Genomic DNA, 24,845 nt, shown 5'->3' with positions numbered 1-24,845 from the left:
CAAATAGAAATTCTGGAGCTGAAGAAATCAATAAATGAGATGAAGAATGTATGGAAGAGAGAATTAGTGAGCTCAAAGATAGAAACCTAGAAATTACCCTGGAGGATGAAGAGAGAGAACTAAGAGTTTAAAAACTGAAACAAATCTTCGAGAACTGACTCCACTAGAAAGAGCAACAGATGGTAGATATACCAGCAGGAGAAAAGAGGAAGAAGGGTACAGAGAGCCTATTCAAATAACTGATGAGAACTTCTTTAACCTGTGGGAAGAACTGGATCTGTGATTTCAAGAAACTAACAGAACACAAAATTATCAATGCAAAAAGTCATTTTTCAAGAGATTATTTTATTAAAACCGAAAAAGTTAATGACAATGTGTTCCATGCTTCTATGTCACTGGATCTATTTTGTTCATCAGTTTATTTTGTTCATTATATTCCACATATGAGTGAGATCATGTAATACTTGAATTTCTCTGACTGGTTTATTTTGCTTAGCATAATACTCTCCAGTTCCATTCATGCGCCCCAAAGGGTAAGACATCCTTCTTATTTTACAGCTGCACAGAATTCCATGGTGTAAATGTACCAGTTTTTTTTTTCCGCTCATCTACTGATGGGCACTTGGGCTGTTTCCAAATCTTAGCTATTGTAAATTGTGCTGCTGTGAACATAGAGGTGCATAAGTTCTTTCTGATTGGTGTTTCAGGTTTCTTAGGATATATTCCTAGAAGTGGGGTCACTGGGTCAAATGGCAGTTCAATATTTAATTTTGTGAGGAAACTCCATACTGTTTTTCATAGTGGCTGCACCAATCTGCATTCCCGCCAGCAGTGTACCAAGGTTCCCTTTTCTCCACACCCTCGCCAGTACTTGTGGTTCCTTGATTTGTTGATGGTAGCCATTCTGGAAGGTGTGAAGTAATATCTCATTGTCGTTTTAATTTGCATCTCTCTAATGATTAGTGACTTTCAGCATTTTTTTCATATGTCTCTTGGCCATCTGTATGTCTTCTTTGGAGAAGCATCTATTTAAGTCCTTTGCCCATTTTTAAATTGGATTGTTTGTCTTCCTTTTGTTAAGTTTTATGAGTTCCTTACTTATTTTGGATATTAGCCCTTTAACAGATGTGTCATTGGCAAATATGTTCTCCCATAGTGGGATTCGTTCTTTTTTCTTTCTTTTTTTTTTTTTCCTGATGGTTTCTTTGTGCAGAAGCTTTTTATTTTGATGTAGTCCCACTTGTTTATTTTCTCCTTTGTTTCCCTTGCCCTAGGAGATGTATCGGCAAACATATTTCTACAATAGATGTCTCAGATTTTGCTGCCTACATTTTATTTTCTTCTAGGATTTTTATGTTTTTCTGTCTTATATTTAAGTCTTTGGTCCACTTTGAGTTTATTTTTGTGTATGGTGTAAGTTCGTGCTCTAGTTTCATTGTTTTGCATATACCAGTCCAATATTCCCAGCACCATTTATTGAAGAGACTGTCTTTACTCCATTGTGTGCCCTTGCCTCCTTTGTTAAATATTAGTTGCGCATAGTGGCTTAGGTAGATTTCTGTATTCTCTGTTGTGTTCCACTGATCTACGTGTCTTTGTGCCAGTACCAGGCTATTTTGATTACACTTGCTTTGTAGAATAACTTGATATCTGGTATTGTGATCCCTCCAACTTTGTTCTTCTTTCTCATGATTGCCCTGGCTGTTTGGGCTCTTTTTAGGTTCCATATAAATATTTGAAGTGTTTATTCCACATCTGTGAAATATGCTGTAATATATTAATAGGGATTGTATTGAATTTATAAATTGCTTCAGGCAGTATGGATTTTAATGATGTAAATTCTTCCAGTCCATGAACACAGTATATTCTTCCACTTGTTTATATCTTCCTCTGTCTCTTTTTGCAACGTCCTATAGTTTTCCGAGTATGGGTCTTTAACATCTTGGTTAAGTTTATTCCTAAATATCTTATTTTTGTTGTTGTTGCAATGGTAAATGAGATTGATATTTTTTTAGTTTCTCTTTCTGAGAGTTCATTATTGGTGCATAAAAGTGCCATCAATTTCTGGGTGTTAATTTTGTATCCTGCTACCTTGCCAAATTAATTTATTAAAACCAGTAGTTTTTTGACGGAGTCTTTAGGATTTTCTATGTACAGCATCATGTCATCTGCAAATAATGACAGTTTTACTTCCTCCTTAGGAGAAATGCTTTTAGATTTTGCCCATTGACTATGATGTTGGCTATAGGTTTGACATATATGGCCTTTATGATGTTGAGGTATGATCCCTCTGTTCCCACTTTGTTGAGAGCTTTTATTAAAAATGGGTGCTGGATTTTGTCAAATGCTTTTTCTGCATCTATCGATATGATCATGTGATTTTTGGCATCCAGTTTGTTTATGTGATGTATCACATTTAGTGATTTGTGAATATTATACCAGCCTTGCATCCCTGAAATCTCACTTGGTTATGATGTATGTGATCTTTTTAATGTATTGCTGCATCCATTGTGCTAATATTTTGTTGAGGATTTTAGAATCTGTGTTCATCAGGGATATTTGCCTATAATTCTCTTTCTTTGTAATGTCTTTATCTGGTTTTGGAATTAGGCTAATGCTGGCCTCATGCAAAGAGCTTGGAAGTGTTCTTTCCTCTTGGATTTTTTGGAATAGTTTGAAGAGAATAGGTGTTAGTTTTTCTTTGAATGTTTGCTAAAACTCCCCTTTAAATTCGTCTGGACCAGGGATTGTGTGTGCTGGGAATTTTTTTTTATTACTGCTTCAATTTCATCAGTAGTTAACGGCCTATTCAGGTTTTCTGACTCTTCCTGATTGAGCTTTGAAATGTTGTATTTTTCTAGGAATTTGTCCATTTCATCCAGGTTGTCCAGCTTGGTGGCGTATAGTTCTTCATGATACTTTCTTACAATCCTTTGTATTTCTGTCGGGTCAGTTGTTACTTCAAATTTTTCATTTCTGATTTTCTTTATTTGGTTCTTCTGTATTTGTTTCTTGATGATTCTGTCTTAAGGTTCATCAGTCTTGTTTATCTTTTCAAAGAACCAGCTCTTGGTTTCATTGGTCTTTCGTATTGCTTTTCAAATCTCTATGTCATCTGTTTGCACTCTGATCTTTATTATTTCTGTCCTACTTCCTGCTGGCTTTTCATGTTCTTCTCTTTCTAAGTCTTTTAGTTGTAGCGTAGATAGTTTATTAGAAGTTCCTCTTGTTTTTTTAGGTAGTCCTGTAGTGCTGTAAACTTCTCTCTCAGGACTACTTTCATTGTGTCCCGTAGATTTTTGGGTTGTTGTGTATGCACTTTCATTTGTGTTAAGAAATCTTTGATTTTTTTTTCCCCCCTTCATTTTGTTGTTAACCCATTCATTGTTTAAAATGCTATTTAGGTTCCATGTGTTTCAATATTTTTTGGTGTTTTTATTGTAGTTGATCTCTAGTTTCCTGCTGTTGTCATTGGAGAAAATGCTTGATCAGATTTCAGTTTTCTTGAACTTGTAGAGGCTTATTTTGTGCCCTAACATATGGTCCATTTTTTAGAATGTCCCGTGTGCTCTTGAGAAGAATGTGTATTCGGCATCTCTTGGGTGGAATGTTCTGTAAATGTCAATTATATCTATCTGATTTAGTGTGTAATTTAGGGTCACTGTTTCTTTGTTGATTTTTTTCTCTGGAAGACCTATCCAGTGAAGTAGTGGGGTGTTAAACTCCCCTACTATGACTGTATTCCTGTTGATCTCTCCTTTATAGTCCTCCAGAAGTTTTTTTTAAAAATAAATTTAGGTGCTATTATATTAGTTGCATATATGTATATCAGGGTTATATTCTCTTGTTGGATCGATCCCTTTAGTATTATGTACTGACAATTCTTGTCTCTCGTTATGGTCTTCAGTTTGAAGTCTATTTTGTCAGATACGAGTGTTGCTACCCCAGTTTTGTGGGTGTTTTTGTTTTTTTCATTTCCATTTGCATGGAAATTTTTTTCCATCCCTTCACTTCTATCTGTGTGACTCTTGTTCTAAGGTCGGTCCCTTGTATACACCATATATTTGGGTCATGTTTTCTTATCCATTCAGCTACCATGTGTCTTTTTTTTTTTAAGATTTTATTTTTTTTATTTTTTAATTTTTTAAATATATCTCTATTGATTTCAGAGAGAGAAAGGGAGAGGGAGAGAGAGAGAGCTAGAAACATCAATGATGAGAGAGTCATTGATCAGCTGCAGCCCGCAACCCGGGCATGTGCTCTGACCGAGAATCAAACCCCAATCTCCTGGGTCCTAGGTTGATGCTCATCTGCTGAGCCATGCCCGGTTGGGTGACCATGTGTCTCTTAATTGTTGCATTTAATCCATTTATATTTAAGGCTATTGATAGGTACTTATCTATTGACATTTCAATTCTTTATGCCTGTGTGTCTCTCTCTCTATACTTCTTATTACAGCAGTCCCTTTAACATTTCCTGCACTGCTGGTTTGGTGGTAATAAATTCCTTTAGCATTTTTTTGTCTGAAAAGCTCTTTATTTCCCCATCTTCTTTGAATGATAGCCTTGCTGGATAGAGTAGTCTTGGTTTCAGATCTTTGCTTTTCATTACCTTGAATACTTCATGCCATTGCCTTCTGGCCTGTAGAGTTTCTGATTAGAAGTCAGCTGACAACCTTATGGGAGCTCCTTTGTAGGTAACGTATTGTTTTTCTCTTGCTGTCTTAAGATTCTCTCTTTGTGTTTAATTTTTGCCATTTTAAGTATGATGTGTCTGGGCGTGGGCCCCTTTGGTTTCTTCTTGGTTGGTACTCTCTGTGCCTCCTGAACTTGTGTGAATTTTTTCTTCACTAGGTTGAAGTTTTTTGCCATGGTTTCTTCAAACAAATTCTGTATCCCTTGCTTATTCTCTTCCCCTGTGGCATTTCTATGATGCAAATATTGTTATGTTTTATGATGTACCACAGCTCTCTTAAACTGCCCTGTTTTTTAATTGTTTTTTTTCTTTTTGGTTTTCTGATTGATTTTTTCTATCCTGTCTTCTAATTCACTGATCCAATCCTCAGCTTCCTCTAATCTGTTTATTCCTTCCATTGTATTCTTTATTTCTGTTATGTCATTCTTAATTTCCTTCATAGTTTCCATATCTTTCCTCAGTATCCTTTCAGTCAGTATTCTGAACTGTATGTCTTATACATTGCTTAGTTCCATTTCATTTAGCTCTTCTTCTGGAGAATACTCTTGTTATTTCATGTGGTTCTTGTTTTTTTGTCTCCCCATTTTGGTTGCCTATTTGGGTTTGTTTCTATGTTTTAGGTAGATCTGCTAGGACTTTTAGTCTTTTTTGAGGGTCTCTGGTGCATGCCAATGTCAAATGCTGTTTGTATCTGGCCTTGATACCCTATTTGGATCTATCAACAACCTGCAGCTTATGGTTACCTTTTCTGGGGCTGGGTGGGTTTGGAAAGGACCAAGATGCACACCAAAGTCTGCTTTTCCAATGGCCAGGTCCAGAAGCAAATCAGGCAAAGATTCAAAGCACCCAGAGGTCTGTCTCTGCCTGCAGGCTGATTAATGTGATTCTCTTAATGGGCCTCAGGCTATAGACCACAGCAGAGTGTAAACTCCACAGGGTGGGCTGAGTGGTTTTCCAGTTAGTGGGGCAATTGCTTCCCCCTCAGGCAAAAGCTGCCTGGCTGTCAGTGATCTGCCTGAGAAAGATGTCCTCTGCAGTATGTGGGAAGGACAGCACTGAAATCCAAATGGCTGTCCTCTGAGCTCTATCTCTAGAGCCCACCGCCCTACATTCTCCTCACACAGCTCCAGTCCACTCTCGCTGGAGCACAAGGTGAGTGGCTTCACACATAACTTTGTGCGTTAGCCCTTTAAGAAGGTGCCTGTATTTCCAGCAGTCCTTGTTAAACAGAAACCCTGCTGCTTTTCAAAGCCATATGTTATGTGGGCACATTTCTCAGTTCTGTTACCCTGGGCTGGGAGCCCAGCTTGGGGTTGAGACCCCGAAGTCCTCAGTGGGAACCCCCCACAGCTGAGATCTCCCTCTGGACCTTCAGCTGCTGTCTTTTGGGGCCCGGCCAGTGCTCTCATGCCTGCCCACTTCCTACCAGTCTCTCTGTGGTCTCCTCTTTAGGTGCTTGGTTATGATGGTACTCTCCAGCTAGTCTTCAGTTGATTTTTCATGATAGTTTTTCTATATTTTATTTATAATTTCAATTTGGTTCTGGGAGAGTGTCAGTGTAGCTTCCACTTAAATCTCCACCAGCTTGGAATCCCCTAATATCATTTATTATAGGGACTGTTTTTACTCCATTGTAAAAGGCTATAACTTCTGTAATTAAAGACTGTAACTTCTGCAATTTGGAAATGAACACAGAACATAAAAAGTGATAATGAGTCAGAACAAAAATATAAAAGGGGTGGTGTAAAAGGATAGAACTTGCATAGGTGCATGAAAATTAGATGCAATCAGAAGAAAACAGATTGCCGTGTATATGAAATGGTTTTTTGTATTTTTTTTTAAATAAACCTAATGGTATACATAAAGTTAAAATCTAGAGCTGAGACCATAACATAAAAAATAGGAAAAGGAGTCCTAGTCAGTTTTGCTCAATGGTTAGAGCGTTGGCCCTTGGACTGAAGTTTTTCGGGTTCGATTCGTATCAAGCCACGGTTACCTCAGTCTCAGACTCAATCCCTGTCTCTGACCAGGGTGATTGCTGGAGGCAACCAATCGATGTGTCTCTCACATCGATCTTTCGCGCGCTCTCTCTCTCTCTCTCTCTGTCTTTATCTCTATCTCTCTCCCTCCCTCTCTTCCACTCTCTTTGAAAAAAAGCAATGGAAAAAATATCCTCTGGTGATGATTAAAAAAAATAAATAAATGAAGAAAAAATAAGTAAAACCCACCCAGTTAAAACAGCAGACAGATGCACAAGGGAAACAATGAAGATAAAGAGCAACCATAAACAAAAGATAAAATGGCTCTCAAGTAAGTCCCCATATATTAGTAATCACCCTAATTGCAAATGGATTTAACTCACCAATAAAAAGACACAGAATAGCCTGGCTGGCATGGCTCAGTGGTTGAGCATTGACCCATGAACCAGTAGATCACAGTTTGATTCCTCCTAGTCAGTACAGCATGCTCGAGTTGCTGCCTCAGTCCCCAGTAGGGGGTTTGTAGGAGTCAGCTGATCATTGACTCTTATCATTGATATTTCTGTCTCTCCCTCTCTCTTCCTCTCTCTGAAATCAATAAAACATATTTTTTAAAAGGCGCAGAATAATGGGATGGATCACAAAACAAGACCCAAGTATGCTTCTTTCATTAGACCTATCTGAGCTCCAAAGACAAACATAGGCTCAAAGAGAAAGTGTGGAAGATAATTCTTCAAGCAAATGGCATCCAGAGGAAAGCGGGTATTGCTGTACTATGTCAGACAAAGTAAATTTCAAAATATATAGAGCAATAAGAGAGAAAGATGGATATTTTATAATGATAAATGGGACAATTCATCAAAAAGATGTAACACTTATCAATATATATGTACCCACCCTGAGAGTACCAAAATGTATAAATCAACTAGTAACAAACCTAAAGGGAGAAACTGACAGAAATACAATTATAGTAGGGAACCTTAATAAATATCCCATTGACAGCTCTGGATAGATCATCCAAACAAAATCAATAAGGGAATATTGGCCTTACTCATTAGACTACTACATGGACACAATCAGTATTTATAAAACTTTCCACCCCAAGATGACAGAATATGCACTCTCCTGAAGTGCACAGGGAAAATTCTGAAGGGAATATACCATATGTTGGAGCACAAAACTAGTCTTAACAAATTTTAAAAGATTGAAATCATGCCAAGCATTTTTTCTGACCATAATGATATGAAACGGGAAATTAACTACATGAACACAACTGGAAAAGATACAAATATGTGGATATTTAACAACATGCTACTGAACAACTATTGGATCAAAGAAGAAATAAAAAGAAGAGATAAAGAGATACGTAAATACAAATGAAAATGAAAATACGACATACCAAAATTTTGAGATGCAGGAGAAGTAGTATTAAGAGGGATGTTACTAATTTTTATATTAATAGAGACATACCTTAAAGAGCTATGAAGAGAACAAATGAAGCCCAAAGGCATTAGAAGGAAGGAAATAATAAAAAATTAATGTGGAAATAAATGAAATAGAGAGCAAAAAGACAATAGAAAAATTAAGGAAACAAAGAGATGGTTTTTTTAAAAAGATAAAGAAAATTGACAAACCTCTGGCTATACTCACTAGTGAAAAAAGAGAAAAGAACTAAAATCATAAAAGAAAGAGAAGTTGTGGACACCACAGAAAGATAAGATGACACCACAGAAATATAAGTTGATATCTTAGTTTTGGGTGTGATGAGTGATTTTTTTTTATTTTTATTGAAATCTGTTTGTTTTGTGTACTGTGTTATGAGACTATGAATTTTATTTAAATTTTCTGTTTAGCAAGCCTCCTGTGACACTGCTCCAAATAGTGATGGGCTGCTGCCCCATTACTGCAGGTAGAGATGAAAGTCCAGGTTCCATTGACTCTTAGGGGAGGGGACTGCTTATGACTGCTAGGTAATGTAGGAGTTCAGGCTCCTTATGTAGGATGCAAGACGAGCTATAAAATAGGAGAAGATATTTACAAATCACATATCCAGCAAAAGCCTATGTCTAGAATATACATAAAGAACTCTTAAAATTTCAACAGCAAAAAAAAAAAATCCAGTTATCAAATGTGCAAAAGACATGAACAAATATTTCACCAAGGGTAAACGGTGGCAAATAAGCACATGAAAAGATGTTCAACATCCTTGCCATTAGGGAAACACACAAATTTAAACCACAATGAGATACAATTTTACACCTATTGAAATGGTTTCAAATTTTAGAAATAATGATGATACCAAATATTGATGAGGATGCGGAGGAACTGGATCATTTATACTTTATTGTGGGATTGTAAAATGGTACAGCCACTCTGAAAGAGTATGGCGTTTTCTTAAAAAGTCAGTGTAGACTTAACATATGACTTAGCATATGCATTCTTGGATGTTTATCTTAAATGAAAACTTATGAGCATATGTATGAAAATGTCCATAACACCTTTATTTGTAATAGCACCAAACTAGAAACAACCAAAATGTCCTTCAGAGGTGAATGGCTGAAAAACATTTTACATGATGAGCTGTTGATACATGCATCATCTTCAGTGAACTTCAAGGACATGCTGAGTGAAAAGCCAATCTCAAAAGGTTGCATAATGTTATGATTTCATGTATATAATATTCTCAAAATCACTAAAATACAGAGATTATGAACAGATTGGTGGTTCCCAGAGGACAGGGACTGGGGTGAGGCAAGGGGAGATGGGAGTGAATATGAAAGAAGTAGTACCAGGGAGTTCGTTTGTGGTGAAGCGATAGTTCTGCATCTTTTTTTTTTTTTTTTTTTTTAATTTGTCTTTGTGGAAAGGATTACAAATGTCCCCTTTTTCCCCCATTGATCCCCTCCACCCTGCACCACTCCTCCCAGGCCTTCACCACACTATTGTCTGTGTCCATGGGTTATGCATATATGCATATAAGTTCTTAGGTTAATCTCTCCCACCCACCCACCCACCCCTGCCTTCCCTCTGAGATTCATCAGTCTGTTCCATTGTCTCTGGAACTATTTTGTTCATTGGTTTATTTTGTTCATTAGGTTCCACATACGAATAAGATTGCGTGATACTTTTCTTTCTCTGACTGGCTTATTTCGCTTAGCATAATACTCTCCAGGTCCCACCATGTTGTCTCATAGTAAGGGATCCTTCTTTTTTTTACAGCTGCATAGTATTCCATGGTGTAAATGTCCGAGAAGATGGTTGTGGCCATGGATGTGAATATGAGATAACATTGTATAGAACCATATACATGACACAAACCACACACACTTACATGAATACACATTTTAAAATGGTGAAAACTGAGTTTTGTAATCTAATTAACAGTAAGGTGCCAACACAGTAAGGCTGTGAGTTATGAGAATTGTCTAAATGTCACTTTTTTTTCTCACTCAAGAGAGTATATTGAAATGCAAATGAGACGTGGCCTTATTACATGGAAAACCTGGAATCTGCTCAAATTTATCTAAATTACTTATATCATACTTTACAACTGTAGCTGTTTGAGAGCACCCATTTTAGGGTGCAAAGGTAGTAAAATATTATGGTCCCTGCCTTATATGCTATAGCATAATAGAAAAAAATCTGAATTTCAAGCCAGACCTGGATTTTAATCCTAGCTCTGCTGCTTACCAGACCTGAGTTTTCTCAATTGTAGGGATAATACCCATTTCATAGAATCGTTTTCATTTAACTCTCATTCAACCATTTGTGAAAAGGTGCCTAGCACCATATCCAACTCACATAGCTGTTATTCACAAATGTTTGCCACAAAAAGTCACTGAGTTAGAGATGATAGTATATTTATGCATATGCACCTATAGACAAAGTGAATGATAAATATATAATAAAAATGATAAATATTGAGGTATAATCTACAAAAAGGAAGAGCTGGAAAATGGCAAGTGCCAAGTGGGCTGTGGTTTTCAGAGAAGGCATCAGATAGGAATGGGATTCAAAGTGGGTTTGAAGAATGGAGAGGTCTGGAGACCATTATAAGCAAAAGCAAGAGCCTGAGGTTATATGGTTATGTGGGAATCACAATTGAGAATTAACACTACTTGAAACCTGCTATTCTATTAGGTTATAATTTAGAAGTTAGAAATCTTTAAAAGCTTTAAGCAATTTATCCCATAGTGTTACATTGTTAAAAGTATCCCAATATCTGCTGTAAATTTTAATGATAATGCTTGGTTGCTGAGACACTTGTGTACCTTACTATGATTTACATAGCTCCTGTCAGTTGTAGGTAAACTCAGGCCTGTTAACAATAAAGTCTTTTATGTTTAACAAAGATGAAAGACATAATAATGGAACATTAACAGGAGCTGGGTTTTCCGCAGTTTTGTTAACCCTTATACAATTGTTTTCACATGTTTTTAATGTATATGAATTTAATTTCTTCAAAGAAAACTTTGGCGGTTTAACCAACTTCCTATTTCTAAATGATGGTGGTGGTTTTGATGCTATAACTTTGCATAGAAACGTGAGTGGTTGAATATTTACCTTTAATATATGAAAGCATTATATTACTAATTTTCATATATTGTGGGTATTCTCATGGAGAAATAAGTTAGTTTTTGAAAGTTTGTTATTCAGTGGGTTTTATTTCGTATGGTATTAGAAGAAAGGAATCTTTGTGGGGCAGATAGATCTCTCATTGTTATTCGTTCTTCCAATAGTGAATCAGCCACATGTAATAGTAATTTATTTGCTTTTGAGATCCTTTTTGCTATGTAATTTCAGTTTTACCATTATTTTGGTGAATGAATAGTTTTATATGCATTTATTGCATACCTATTATATACAAAGCATTGTATTCAACATGGGTGGGACAGAAAGAGGAATATGATACAGACTATCAAGGATGTAGTAGGAAAGAAAAATATATACACAAATAACTGTAAGGCAGTTTGCCATAAGTGCCATGAGCTCTGTAGAATATCAGATAATAGAGAGAGCTTTTTTTGAGTGGATGATCAGGGATGGTTTCATGGAGGCACATAGCTTGTAAATGAATGTTAACATTTTGGTCATTGTGAGGTAGGAATCCTGAAATCACAGCTCTCCTAATGCCAAAGATTTTATCTTTATAAACTGGGAAAATCATTCCAATACTAGAAATGGTTAATATCTAAACATTCTTGTATTAATTTAAGGTAAATATTTATACTTTTATAAATAAATATATGTGATGGGTAATTGCTGCTTTTATGTTTTTAGGCCATGAATATTGTGGTTCCCTTCATGTTTAAATATGCTGTAGACAACCTCAACCAGATGTCAGGAAACATGCTGAACCTGAGTGATGCACCAAATACAGTTGCAACAATGGCAACGGCAGTTCTGATTGGCTGTATGTGTGATTCTTTAATCTGTCTATAAGTGTTGACTTTCTTCAAGACAGTTTCATCATATTTGAGCAGATGATGTTTTCACTACAAACACAATTTAGCATTTTTAAAAAATATATCTTTATTGATTTCAGAGAGAGGAAAGGAGAGGGAGAGAGAGATAGAAACATCAATGATGAGAGAGTCTGATCGGCTGCCTCCTGCACACTCCTGACTGGGGTTCGAGCCCGCAACCTGAGCATGTGCCCTGACCGGGAATCGAACCCCGATTGCCTGGATCCTAGGTCGACCCTCAACCGCTGAGCCCTGCCCAGCCAGGCAGCATTTTGGATATTTATTGTTTTATGTGAGATTTTTTTGGATATGTGGTTTTTAAAAATTTTTGTATGATATCTTTCCAAAAATTCTGTTAATAATAGTTTCATTCCCCAAATTCTAGAAAAAATAATTTCATTCTCCAAATTCTAGGAAAAAATAATATGAATGAGACATTAAAAATTTATTGCAACCACTTCTAATAATTAGTCTTCTTATAAGATACCTTTTCAGTAAGGCAAGTTATTTTCTTGATGTTTTTATTAGCTGTTAAATAGGAAATAGCTAAATAATGATTAATTAGTTAATGTGCATTAATGCTTTATTAAATTATATCCAATACTCATGATACAAATCTACAATTTGTAAAGAGAATATGATGCTTTGTGGCCCTTGTATTAGAAAAGACATATTATAAGACTCAGGAGACTTGAATAGGGCCATACTTTAGTCAGTGTACTTGATTTTTCAGTATCTCAATTTTATCGTTTGTTATTTGGGGGTATTTAATTAGATACAAAAAACTGAACATATACTGTATATTTATGCACAATAAGGCCATATGTGCTGTTGTGTATTAAAAGTATCTAGTTGGAAAAAAATCAACACCTGGAACCTATAGGGAGAATAACATTGAAAGGGATCCATGGTGGTGGAAAGATTGGTACTCACTAAGCTAGGCTAGATGCTTTCTAAGTTTCTTTTAGTGTAGGTATTCAGTGGCATATTCATTCATTGTACAAATACTTTCTGAGCCTTTATCATTTTTACACTCCTATGATTCTAGTGTTTTTACACAACATTTTTTCTTTTGAATATATCATTAGATGGTGTATCAAGAGCCGGAGCTGCCTTTTTTAATGAAGTTCGAAATGCAGTATTTGGCAAGGTAGCCCAAAATTCAATACGAAGAATAGCCAAAAATGTCTTTCTCCATCTTCACAACCTGGATCTGGCTTTCCACCTCAGCAGACAGACAGGAGCTTTATCGAAGGCTATTGACAGAGGGACAAGGGGTATCAGTTTTGTTCTGAGTGCTTTGGTATTTAATCTTCTTCCCATTATGTTTGAGGTCACTCTTGTCAGTGGTGTTTTGGTAAGTAAAACAGTTTTTATTACAAGCTTTTACATTCTCATTAGTAGCTATTTAGTACTTGAAACTATTGTGGTATGGTTTGAAAGCACAATTCCATGGTCCCAGAGGATTATGCAGTTCATTTGATTATTTACTACAAGTTTCAAGGGACTGTCCAAAATCTTTATTATGCTGTTATTTTAAAGAGCTGTTCAGTTCTAAATATTGATCAGTCATTTAGCTGGTGCTTGCAATTTTTATTAGCAGGGATTTTTAAAAATAGAACTTTAGACTGGTATACTCAGATTATCTGGGTTTCTAATTCACTATTCATAACATTTTAGACAGTTTCGCATTTTTAAATTATAATGTACGTGTGTGTGTGTGTAAATATATATATATTATTCTTCTTAAGGCTCTTTGCACTATTATTATCAACATTTGACAGTAGCATCAATGTGGCAAGTGCAACTTGGCTTTCTTCCCTTGTTACCTAAAGTAGATTTTCTAAGGTATTTGATTTCTTCCACAAATAATTATTCATTTATTCACCAACATATTTTTTTAAATCTTTTGACTAAGATTTGCTGTTGTATATTATAAACTATTTGACAAGAGCAATGACTATTTCTCTTTTCTTCTTTTGCCTTCTTCAGTATTACAGATGCGGTGCCCAGTTTGCATTGGTGACTCTTGGGACACTTGGTGCATATACAGTATTCACAGTTGCCATCACACGGTGGAGGTAAGGTATTCCCCAGAGGCCGGTCAAGGTTCAGAAATTAGTTATACGTCTTTAACAAACATTTCATACCCATGCAAATCTTTATCTTACAGAACTAGATTTAGAATAGAAATGAACAAAGCGGATAATGATGCAGGTAACGCTGCCATAGACTCGCTGCTGAATTATGAAACTGTGAAGGTACTATGTTTAATTATACTTGTCCTTGGCTTTTCATACTACACTAAGATTTGTCCTGCCATTTGATTTAATAGGTTCTATAAGTTAGAGCTTCGGATTCAGATAGTATCTATAGGTGTGATAGAACAATAGTACTTTGTTGTTTTTCTTTTATTTAGAAATTGTCCTTTATTTCCACCTCAATTTTTTTGTGACACCATCAGAAAGTGATAAGAATATGGTTAGCATTTTGATTCAGGATGAACACTAAGCTAATCAATTTAACCTGTAAGTTCTTGGCTCTCTATCCTTCGGAGTGCCTCACATAGTGCCTTCTTTCGCTTATTTGTTAATTTTTCCATTTAACAAATATTATTGAATGCCTCTTGTGTGCAAAGCATTATACTAAGTCCTATGATGGAGGAGGATGGTAAAAATTGGTTCATGTTTAATCCTTACCCTCCCAGAATTTACTAATCTACTGAGAGAGTTAAAGTAAGTATGCAGGTGACTATACAAGAAGGCATAGTGCGGCGGGAGCAATGACAACTGTCAATTCAGAGTTCCAGGGTATACAGGGAAGGCTTGTGAATGAAGAATGAAGTGCCATTGATGGCTTTTTAAGATATAGGTTTAATTAACTAGGCATTCAGTAAGTGTTTATGGAATGAATTTTATGGACTTTTCAAGAGTACCCATAGTCCAGTGTTTTGAAAGTCAGTTTTTTAAATGGAATGTGCACTACATAGTTTTTCCGTACATGAAGTCTGATAAAAAGGATAGTAATCACTTAAGAGAATAAAGTCTAATTATACTTGTATTTAGTTGCTATTTTTGTATATTTTGTAGTATTTTAATAATGAAAACTATGAAGCACAAAGATATGATGGATTTTTGAAGACATATGAGAATGCTTCATTGAAAAGTACCTCTACTCTGGCTATGCTGAACTTTGGTCAAAGTGCTATTTTCAGTGTTGGTTTAACAGCTATAATGGTGCTTGCCAGTCAGGGAATTGTGGCAGGTAATGGATCTTGTGGTTTTAACATTTACAGATGTTTTACTTAACCTTTATAAATAAAGATTAATTAATGTGTATATTAGTCTTAATTATAAAGCATATTCAGTAATGTGCTTTGACATACTTGGAGTACTTTCCTTTTTGTATCAGAATGTGTTTTCTTGATTGTATGGTAATGTTTTTTTACTTCTTTTGGTTTAACACTACAATTTTAGCTGGCTCTCTCATTGGTTGGAATTACTGTTTATATATTTTGTGGGGCTACAGTCTGATTGTTTCAGGAGTAACATTTTTCAGCATCTAAATATTTCTGATTTCACTAATTGACCTGAAAAGTAGTGTAACTAGTGTTTAGTCCAAAGGACTAAAACTCAAGCAATCTTTTCTTTAGAATTACTAGTAATCTTTTAACCTTTCTAATAGTCTTTCATTTGAAAAATATTTCAAAAATAAATAATGTCTGTGCCTTTTATTTGTTACCTGCCCACTCAAGTTAGGATTCATTTATTCACTGTAACCTTAATACATGGTTTATCACTTTCAATCATGACATGCATTTGCTCCAATCTTTTAATATATACTCTTTTTTAAATTTCTTTTTTATATTACAAAGAAACAGCTTAAGGAGAGATTTTTAGCCTTTAGTTTCTATCTTCACTTAAACCATTTTTGTGTGTGTATTATGTATAGTGTATGGATGGATTTTTCCCATTCTACTTAGTATATATCAAGTGCCCTGTATTCCTAAATTATGGAGTAAAGGATAAAGGGGGTCAAATATATGGTGACAGAAGGAGATTTGACTTTGGGCGTTGGACACAATGCCATATACAGATGGTATATCATAGAAATGTACACTTGAAACCTATGTAATTTTATTAACTAATGTCACCCCAATAAATTTAATTTAAAAATGCTTTGAAATATTAAGTAGGCTAAGAGTTGCTCATTTTGTACATTTTTTATTTTGTACATTTTGAACTGTATTCCAGAGTCATAGACTATAAACTTCTCTACTTTAAACTGGAACAGTTCATAACATCTAAAATATTCTTTTTTTCTTCTGTCAACTACATATTAAGGTACCCTTACTGTTGGAGATCTAGTAATGGTGAATGGACTGCTTTTTCAGCTTTCATTACCCCTGAACTTTCTGGGAACTGTATATAGAGAAACTAGACAAGCACTCATAGACATGAACACGTTGTTTACGTTACTCAAGGTAGACACCCGAATTAAAGTAAGTAATTTATTTAGTACCTTTTTAAAAGCATGTGAGCTTTGTCCCATTAATAGGATTATTCTTACATGACCATGTTAGGAAACCAATTTTTTTTTTGCAGAAATTGAGACTATCATGTCTATTAACAGGTCTCTATAGCTTTTATTTCTATGTTTAGAAACCTTACAATGTTAGCAAAGAATATTATGCCTAAAAGCCAAATTTTGTTATCTTGAATTATTTGAAGTACTTACACTTGATTTACTTTTTATTATAATGATATACAATGTGTAATTGACTCTTCTCACATCCTTGACTTCCTTATTCCCCTGTCCAGCATCCCTCTACTTCTCCCACCCAAATTACTGAAAAATTAAAGTATCCAGGATTTTTTACCTTAGCAGTGAGAAGTGAAAAAACAAATCTTTAAAAGCATGCTTGGAAGTGGTCTAACTTTACTTATAAACCCCCTTCTTCCCATTATTTTCCTTTTTCTCTCTGAATTAAAAAATTATCTACATAGTTTTACTCTAGGCAGTATGTAAAATGACTGGTTTTTTTCTTTCTTCTCTTTTCTGCTAGGACAAAGTGATGGCATCTTCCCTTCAGATCACACCACAAACAGCTACAGTCGCCTTTGATAATGTGCATTTTGAATACATTGAGGGGCAGAAAGTTCTTAGTGGAATATCTTTTGAAGTCCCTGCAGGAAAGAAAGTAGCCATTGTAGGAGGTAGTGGGTCAGGGTGGGTAATTTAGTTATTTATAAAATTCTGCATCGATTAATGATTCCCGATGTAATATTTTTTCTTTATCAAAATAGAATGATTACTGTGGTTTAAAACAGGGGTTCCCTAATACCGTTAGGAGCTAAATAACCTTTCCTTGTCTCCAATTTCAGGAAAAGCACAATAGTGAGGCTGCTGTTTCGCTTCTATGAGCCTCAAAAGGGTAACATTTACCTTGCTGGTCAAAATATACAAGATGTGAGTCTGGAGAGCCTTCGGAGGGCAGTGGGAGTAGTACCCCAGGTATTTAAATGAAAGAAGAAAACCACTTGGGGGAAGATTTATTGTGTTGGTGGCTCTTTTACTAGAATAATTTGAATTCAAGGAGTTGATATGTTCTAATTAGGAAACATTAGGCCCTATAGGTCAAATTCTGTTACTAAAAAGACTGAAAAAAAGTGAATCGAAAATCTGCATGATTGATAGATTTTTTAAGCCTTAGAAAGATAGCATAATATAGAGGAAAGAGCCAACACTGATATCAAGCAGAACCTGATTCTAACCTCAGCTCTAACCCTCATAAATTCTGTGGTCTTGAGCCTCAGCTTCCTCGTCTGTAAAACAAGGATACTATTTCTCTTATAGGAGAGAATTATTATGGATTAGAGATAATATGTATAAAACACCAAGCACAGTGTCCATTACGTAATTGTTCCCTAAATGAAAATTATTGTAATTTTGAACAGTTTAGATATAGTAAATTTATAAAAATTACAAAACAGTTTGGCTTCCAACTTCAAGTTTGTATGCCTTGTTCACCACGGTCCCCTCAGTACCAAGCACAGTTCCTGACCCATAGTAAGCATTTAACAAGTATTTGCTGAATGACTTTAGAGGGGGAAATAAATTCAGAGTAAGAATTTTGAAGACAAGGAGATAGCTTTATAGGATGTGAGATTTTCTTATGCTGAAAGCCAATAGAGAGACCTGGGAATTAGTTGCAGCCTAGAATCAGAATCAGATCTCTGGGAGAACTGTAGAGAAGGAATCGGACAGGGATGTGTAGCTTGCAAAAGGTCCCCAAATGATCTGATACATTGCATTCTGCTCTCCCCTCCCTTTCATTGAGAATCCCAAATGTCAATGTGCATGAATCACCTAGGGAGATTATTGAAATTCCAGCTCTCTCTCACACACCTTAGTTGTCGTTTAAGATGGCAATGTGGGGCTGAGAAACCTGTGTTTTTTAATATGCCATCTATGGGATTCTGATACAGATGATCCATAGACTATATGTTGGAAAACACTGACCTAAACTGTATATCAAGTAAATTGAATTCTGGGCTGTGCCTACTTAGGGCTCATTGTCTTCATCCATATAATTATATATAACAGATTCTTGTTCTTTTGAAAAATAAAACATTTTATTCATTAAGGAAAATATATATGTGGTCAGTAAAGGAAAGTTTTTTATCCTCATTGGAGGCCTTAGCAATATAAATTAAATCAATCATGGGATGCCATTTTTTACTTGCCAGATTGTCAAGGATTTTAAAATTCATGACATCCAATTTGGGCCAGGCTGTGTAAAATGGCCAGTCTGTTGTTTTGCTGGTGAAAGTATACAGCTTTCCTGATGAGCAAATTGGCAATATGTATCAAGAGCCTGGAAAGTACTCATATCCTTTATTCCAGTAATTCTGCCCCTAGGAAATTTTTAGTAAGGAAATAGATGTGAACAGATTTTTATATGCAAGGATATTCATTACAGCAGTATTTATAATAGAAGAAGTTAGAAACAATATAAATGTCTAACAGTAAGTAGATGGTTAAATTATCATAGTATCAAATGTCATATGTAAATACCATGTTTTTAAAGAATATTGAGTCTTGGCAAAATACTCAGATACGAAGTTTTTGAAAAAGAGGATACCAAAACAAAACATCATATCCCAATTTTTTAATATTAAATGAATACATGTCAATAGAAAAAAAAGATAGGAGAAACGTTTTGGTTAATAGTAGTTATTGCTGGATGGTAGGATTATAGATTATTTAATTAATTTTTATTTTACCTCATTTTTTGTATTTTCAGAGTTTCCAGTTCGCATTTCTTTGTTAACTTTTTTCTGAGTATAAAATATTTAAAAATAAGTATTTTCTCTTTATAGGACTTTACGTTCATTGGGTTTAAGTACCAACTCAATAATAGAATATTCTACATTAGTAGGAATATAAATGATTAAAATATTATTTAAATAGCATCTGAAATTTTGGGGTTGATTATGATGTTTAAGAAGTTTTAATTGAGTATCTTGGTTAATTTGAACTAATGGAGTAATTTTATTTCATCTTACTAACTATCGCCTTCCAATCATTTGGAGACTAAAGGGAAGTGGGAAACAGATGCTCAAATTAAATTGGGTTTAGTTTGCTATGTCAGAATAAGTTGAAATAGCAAATGAACATTTGCAGTGAACTTTCTCCAAAAAATACCTAAAATACATAAATTTTTTGTTTTCTGTGTTTTAAGTTCAATTTAAAAGCTTCAAGAAACATATGAAGGCATATTCTGCCTCAGTAGTATTAGGGAAATGCTAATTTAAACAAAAAGCACATTTTACCTCTAAAGTAGCAACAACTAAAACTTACTAATATCCAGGATTGCTGAGCATTTGGAGACTTGGCAAGACTCGTACTCTGTTGGTTGGAATTTATACTTGTCAGCACTTTAAGACAGTCAGGCAATACTATCAATGGACAAACATATGATTACGTTTTAACTCAGTCTACCTATAGGAATCCTTCTTACAGAAATACATGGGTGCACAAAGTCACATATACAATGATATTTTATTTCAACATTCTTTGTAGTAACAAAAATTTGGAAATGACATTAATGTCCATCAATAGAGGAATGGATAAATAAATCATGATGTATCCTTAGTATTATACAATTGTTAAAAAGAATGAAGTAGGTTTGTGTTACTGATATATACAATCTCTAGGATATGTTAAAAACGCAATTTGCAAAATAATAAAAGGGTGTATATTTAGACGTATAAATGCATTGGAAAAAGTCTGATGCATAACAAATTGTTCATGGTGATTATCTCTGAGAAGGGGAATGGGCTTGTAGGGATGAGGGAGGTGATAAAGGGGGTTATTATGTTTTACTCCTTATGCCTTTATATCTTTACTATTGTTTTAATAATCTTTATGATGAACATAAATGTGTGTGTGTATCTGCTCCAGGATGCTGTCCTCTTCCATAATACCATTTACTACAACCTGTTATATGGAAACATCAGTGCTTCACCTGAGGATGTGTATGCAGTGGCAAAATTAGCTGGACTCCATGATGCAATTCTCCGAATGCCACATGGATATGACACCCAAGTAGGGGAACGAGGGCTCAAGCTTTCAGGTAATCAAAGATTTTAGATCTGCCCCACCACCACACTTGGATACTCCCTTCAAACTTTGATTTGTCAGAGCCATCTTCTAGAAAATATAGTGACAGAATTCAAACGTAATGCTTATCCAAGTGCTTTAGACAAGGTCCCCAACCTCCTATCCATCACTGTAAACAATCTAATATGCTAGAAGTAAGTTCTCTTTTGCAGCTGCAAATTTAAGTGCTTAGTAGTAAGTTATGGATATATGCTCAAATCAGTATTAACTTATTATCCATATTCTTAATATTAAAAGAAAGCCAAGATCATTATTCTCCTGGGAAAGTAGTAAGAGTAGAGAGAAGTAATTTGATAGTTACTAGAGTATCTCATCATAATTTCCTAGATTATTATGTGATGTTTTCAATACTTTAGACTTCCTTGCACAAGATATACTTAACTGCTATACTTTCTTATTTTGTAACTTTTCAGTTACAGTTGACATGCAATATATATTAGTTTCATATGTATAATATAATGATTGGACTTTCAAATACCTTACAAAATGATCACCCCAATAAGTATAGCACTCATCTGACACCATACTTCCCTTACAGCAATCTTCATTTTCATGTCATTGTTGATTCAGTAGTCAAGTAAATTTTGGGGCTTTTACATCTCTATATAAGTGTCTAATTATGAGATTGATAAAGTTTAATAATGAGTTATTTCAAAATGACTGAATTTTTTGGAGGCTCCATAAATATGTTTCCTTGCCCCAAATTATTTGAATTCCAGAGTACAGCAATATCTAATGCCTGCGAGTTTTAATGTAACTCATATAAACATACTAAATCCTTTATATTTATTCTTCATTCTAATTTAGTTTGAGGAGAAAATTTATAGATTAGGGATGGGGTAAGGCAAAAAGGGAATAAAGAATAGTAAGCATGAATTTTAATGAATTCTCGTTCCTCTTTGTTACAAACTGGCTTTAATCATTCACAGCATTGATTAGGTACATACTAGGTGCAGTCTACTATGCTAAATGATTTGAGAGTTAAAAGATGAAGCATAGGCCAACTTTCTCTCAAGTAATTTGCAGCTTATTCAAAAGTTTTGATCTAGGTTTAGAAAATGTTAAGCAAAGATTATTTTCACATTAAGTTAGTTTGTAATAATTATCTGGTTATTAACCAGTAGTATAACGTACCTATATCATTCCAGTTCATTTTTATATTTTACCAGATTATTTGTCCATTTGGCTAATTCTGGAAATTCCCAATTTGTCACATAATATAGGCTAGCTCCCACAATTTATGACTTTGACTCAGCTATGCCACATTGCATTTCCCAATCATACTTTTCCTCTCAGCATGCCTTTGAGAGTAGGAATGGATGAAAAATTTTTATTCTTACCCAATAACCATCACCTTATAACCAGGCATCTCAAAATGAGCAGTGTATTAGCATCTATGCTGATATTCTGGTAGAGATAAACAAATGCTCTTCTTCAAGTTCTAGAATTCTATTCAATAAAATTGGAACTAGGTTGGTTTCCATTTGAAATTTTGGAGGCACATCAAAAACTTTGGGCGGTAAACACAATGCAATATACGTACGATGTATTATAGAATTGTACACTTGAAACCTATATAATTTTATTAACCGATGTCACTCCAATGAATTTAATTAAAAATCTCAAATTAAAAAACAAAACAAAATAAGTTCCTCCTGTGAGTGTCTACCCTTAGGAGCTTTCTGCTACTGAGTTGCTAGGTAGATAAACAGTTCTGTCATGGTACCTGCTTTGATAGAATTTTGATCTTATGAAATGGGGAAGAGTGCAGATAGTATTAATATAAACTTAGGCATTAATATAAGACATAAGGAGCTCCTTTTACAGGTTGGAGATAATAATTGCAGAACAAATAAAAATAAAATAATACTAGGTGTACTAGATAATAAAAAGTTGGAACTTGTTTCCTGAAGAGGTTATTGAAACTAAAAAATAATTTTTTTCAGACATTAATAAATTAATGGATAACAGAAAAGAAGCCAAAAGGGGCATATTCAGCAAAGCACCACCTTTTATACAGGCATACCTTGGAGATATTTTGGGTTTGGGTTCCAGAGTACCGCAATAAAACGAAATATCAGAATAAAGCAAGTCACACAAATTTTTTAGTTTTTCAGAGCATATAAAAGTTAAGAGTATATTATATTGTAGTATATTAAGTATATAATAGAATATGTCTAAAAATAATATATATACATTAATTTAAGAATATTTTATTGCTAAAAAATGCTAAGGACCATCTGAGCCTTCAGCGAGTCAATTTTTGCTGGTGGAACGTCTTTTTTTTATTGTTGAAATTATTATAGATGTCCCCCATTTTCTCCCCCTTTGTCCACCTCTGCTCAGACCATGCCCTCCTCTCCCTCTGGCCCTCACCATGTTATCTGTGTCCATGGACTATTCATATACGTTCTTTGGCTATTTTCTTCACCGTCTTTCATCCCATCTGCACCACCTACCTCCACCCTGACATTTGTCAGTCTATACCATATATCCATGTCTCTGGTTCTGTTTTTTTCATCAGTTTATTTTATTCATTAGATTTCACATATAAGTGAGATCTTACAATATTTCTTTCTCTAACTGGCTTATTTTGCTTAACATAATAATCTCCAGGTCCATCTATGCTGTCAGAAAAGATAAGAGTTCCTTTTTACAGCTAGGTAGTATTCCATTTTGTAAATGTACCACAGCTTTTTCATCCACTCATCTACTGATGGGCACTTGGGCTGTTTCCAGATCTTGGCTATTGTAAATAACACTGCTGTAAACATAGGGGTGCATATATTCTTTCTGATTGGTGTTTTGGGCTTTTCCTGCTGTTCTTTTTCCAGTTCTTTTATTTGTAGGGTTAGATTTTGTACTTGAGATTTTTCTTGTTTCTTGAGGTACACATGTAATGCTGTGAACTTTACTCTCAAGACTGCTTTCGTGTGTACATAGATTTTGGGTTCTTGTGTGTTCATTTTAATTTGTTTCCAGGTAACTTTTTTAAAATTTTTTTATCTCATTGGTAACTCATTGATTGTTTAATAACATGCTATTTAGCCTCTGTGTTGTGTTTGAATATTTTTGAGGTTTTTGTTTTCCGTGGTTGATTTCTAGTTTCATGCTGTTATGGTCAGAGGAGATACTGGATGTGATTTCAATGTTCTTAAATTTATTGAGACTTATTTTGTGTCCTAACATGTCTGTCTTTGAGAATATCCCATGTGCACTTGAGAAGAATGTATATTCTGCTGCTTTGGGATAAAATAGTCTGTAAATATCAATTAAATCCATCTTATATAGTGTGTTGTTTATGGTTTCTGTTTTCTGGCTGATAATTTTGTCTGGAAGATCTATCCATTGATGATAGTAGTGTGTTAAAGTCCCCTACTATGACCATATTGCCGTCAATCTCTCCTTAAAGTCAACCAGGAGTTTTTAAATATATTTTTGTGCTCTTATATTGGGTTTATATATGTTTTTTCTTTTTGGATCTCTGATTGAGTGATTTTTTTCTACCCTGTCTTCTGATTCTCTGATATGATCCTCAGTTTCCCCTAATCTGCTGTTTATTCCTTCCAATGTATTCTTTATTTCTGCTATGTCATTCTTCATTTCTTTCATAGTTTCCATATCTTTTTTCATGCTGTTGAGCATCCTTACAATCACTATTCTGAACTCTATATCTGAGAGATTGCTTATCTCTATTTCATATAGCTCTTTTTCTAGAGACTTCTCTTTTTCCTTCATTGGTGCTGGTTTTTTTTGTCTCCCCATTTTGTCTGCCTGTTTGGCTTTGTTTCTATGTATTAGGTAGATCTTCTAGGACTCTCATTCTTTTTGGAGGATCTCTGGTGCAGGCCAATGTCAGATTCAGTTTGTGACTGGCCCTCTGTACCCTGTTTGGAGCTATCCACAACCCTCGCTGAGGTCTCCTCTGCTGGGGCTGAGTATGGTTGGACAGGACCAAGATGCACACCAAAGTCTACTATTCCAAGGCCCAGGTCCAGGAGAAGATCAGGCAAAGAGTCAA

The 24,845-nt window shown here is 34.9% G+C and overlaps 1 protein-coding gene across 2 annotated transcripts in view; it reads left to right on the top strand.

Annotated features, from left to right (window-relative positions):
* The window catches only part of ABCB7 (ATP binding cassette subfamily B member 7), a 124,150-nt gene that overhangs the window by 77,589 nt on the left and 21,716 nt on the right, over nt 1-24,845 (top strand). For both annotated transcript variants that reach the window (XM_081125833.1, XM_081125834.1), the window contains 9 exons: nt 11,955-12,087; nt 13,228-13,496; nt 14,132-14,220; nt 14,313-14,400; nt 15,229-15,403; nt 16,483-16,640; nt 17,205-17,368; nt 17,524-17,653; nt 20,606-20,777. In XM_081125833.1, coding sequence (XP_080981959.1) covers nt 11,955-12,087; nt 13,228-13,496; nt 14,132-14,220; nt 14,313-14,400; nt 15,229-15,403; nt 16,483-16,640; nt 17,205-17,368; nt 17,524-17,653; nt 20,606-20,777 — 1,378 coding nt within the window. The remainder of the gene's footprint in view (nt 1-11,954; nt 12,088-13,227; nt 13,497-14,131; nt 14,221-14,312; nt 14,401-15,228; nt 15,404-16,482; nt 16,641-17,204; nt 17,369-17,523; nt 17,654-20,605; nt 20,778-24,845) is intronic.

The sequence above is a fragment of the Miniopterus schreibersii genome (assembly GCF_964146895.1).
Source record: "Miniopterus schreibersii genome assembly, chromosome: X".
Classification (NCBI taxonomy): domain Eukaryota; kingdom Metazoa; phylum Chordata; class Mammalia; order Chiroptera; family Miniopteridae; genus Miniopterus; species Miniopterus schreibersii.
The sequence above is the reverse complement of the archived record's forward strand: the minus strand, read 5'-3'. Positions and strand labels throughout refer to the sequence as shown.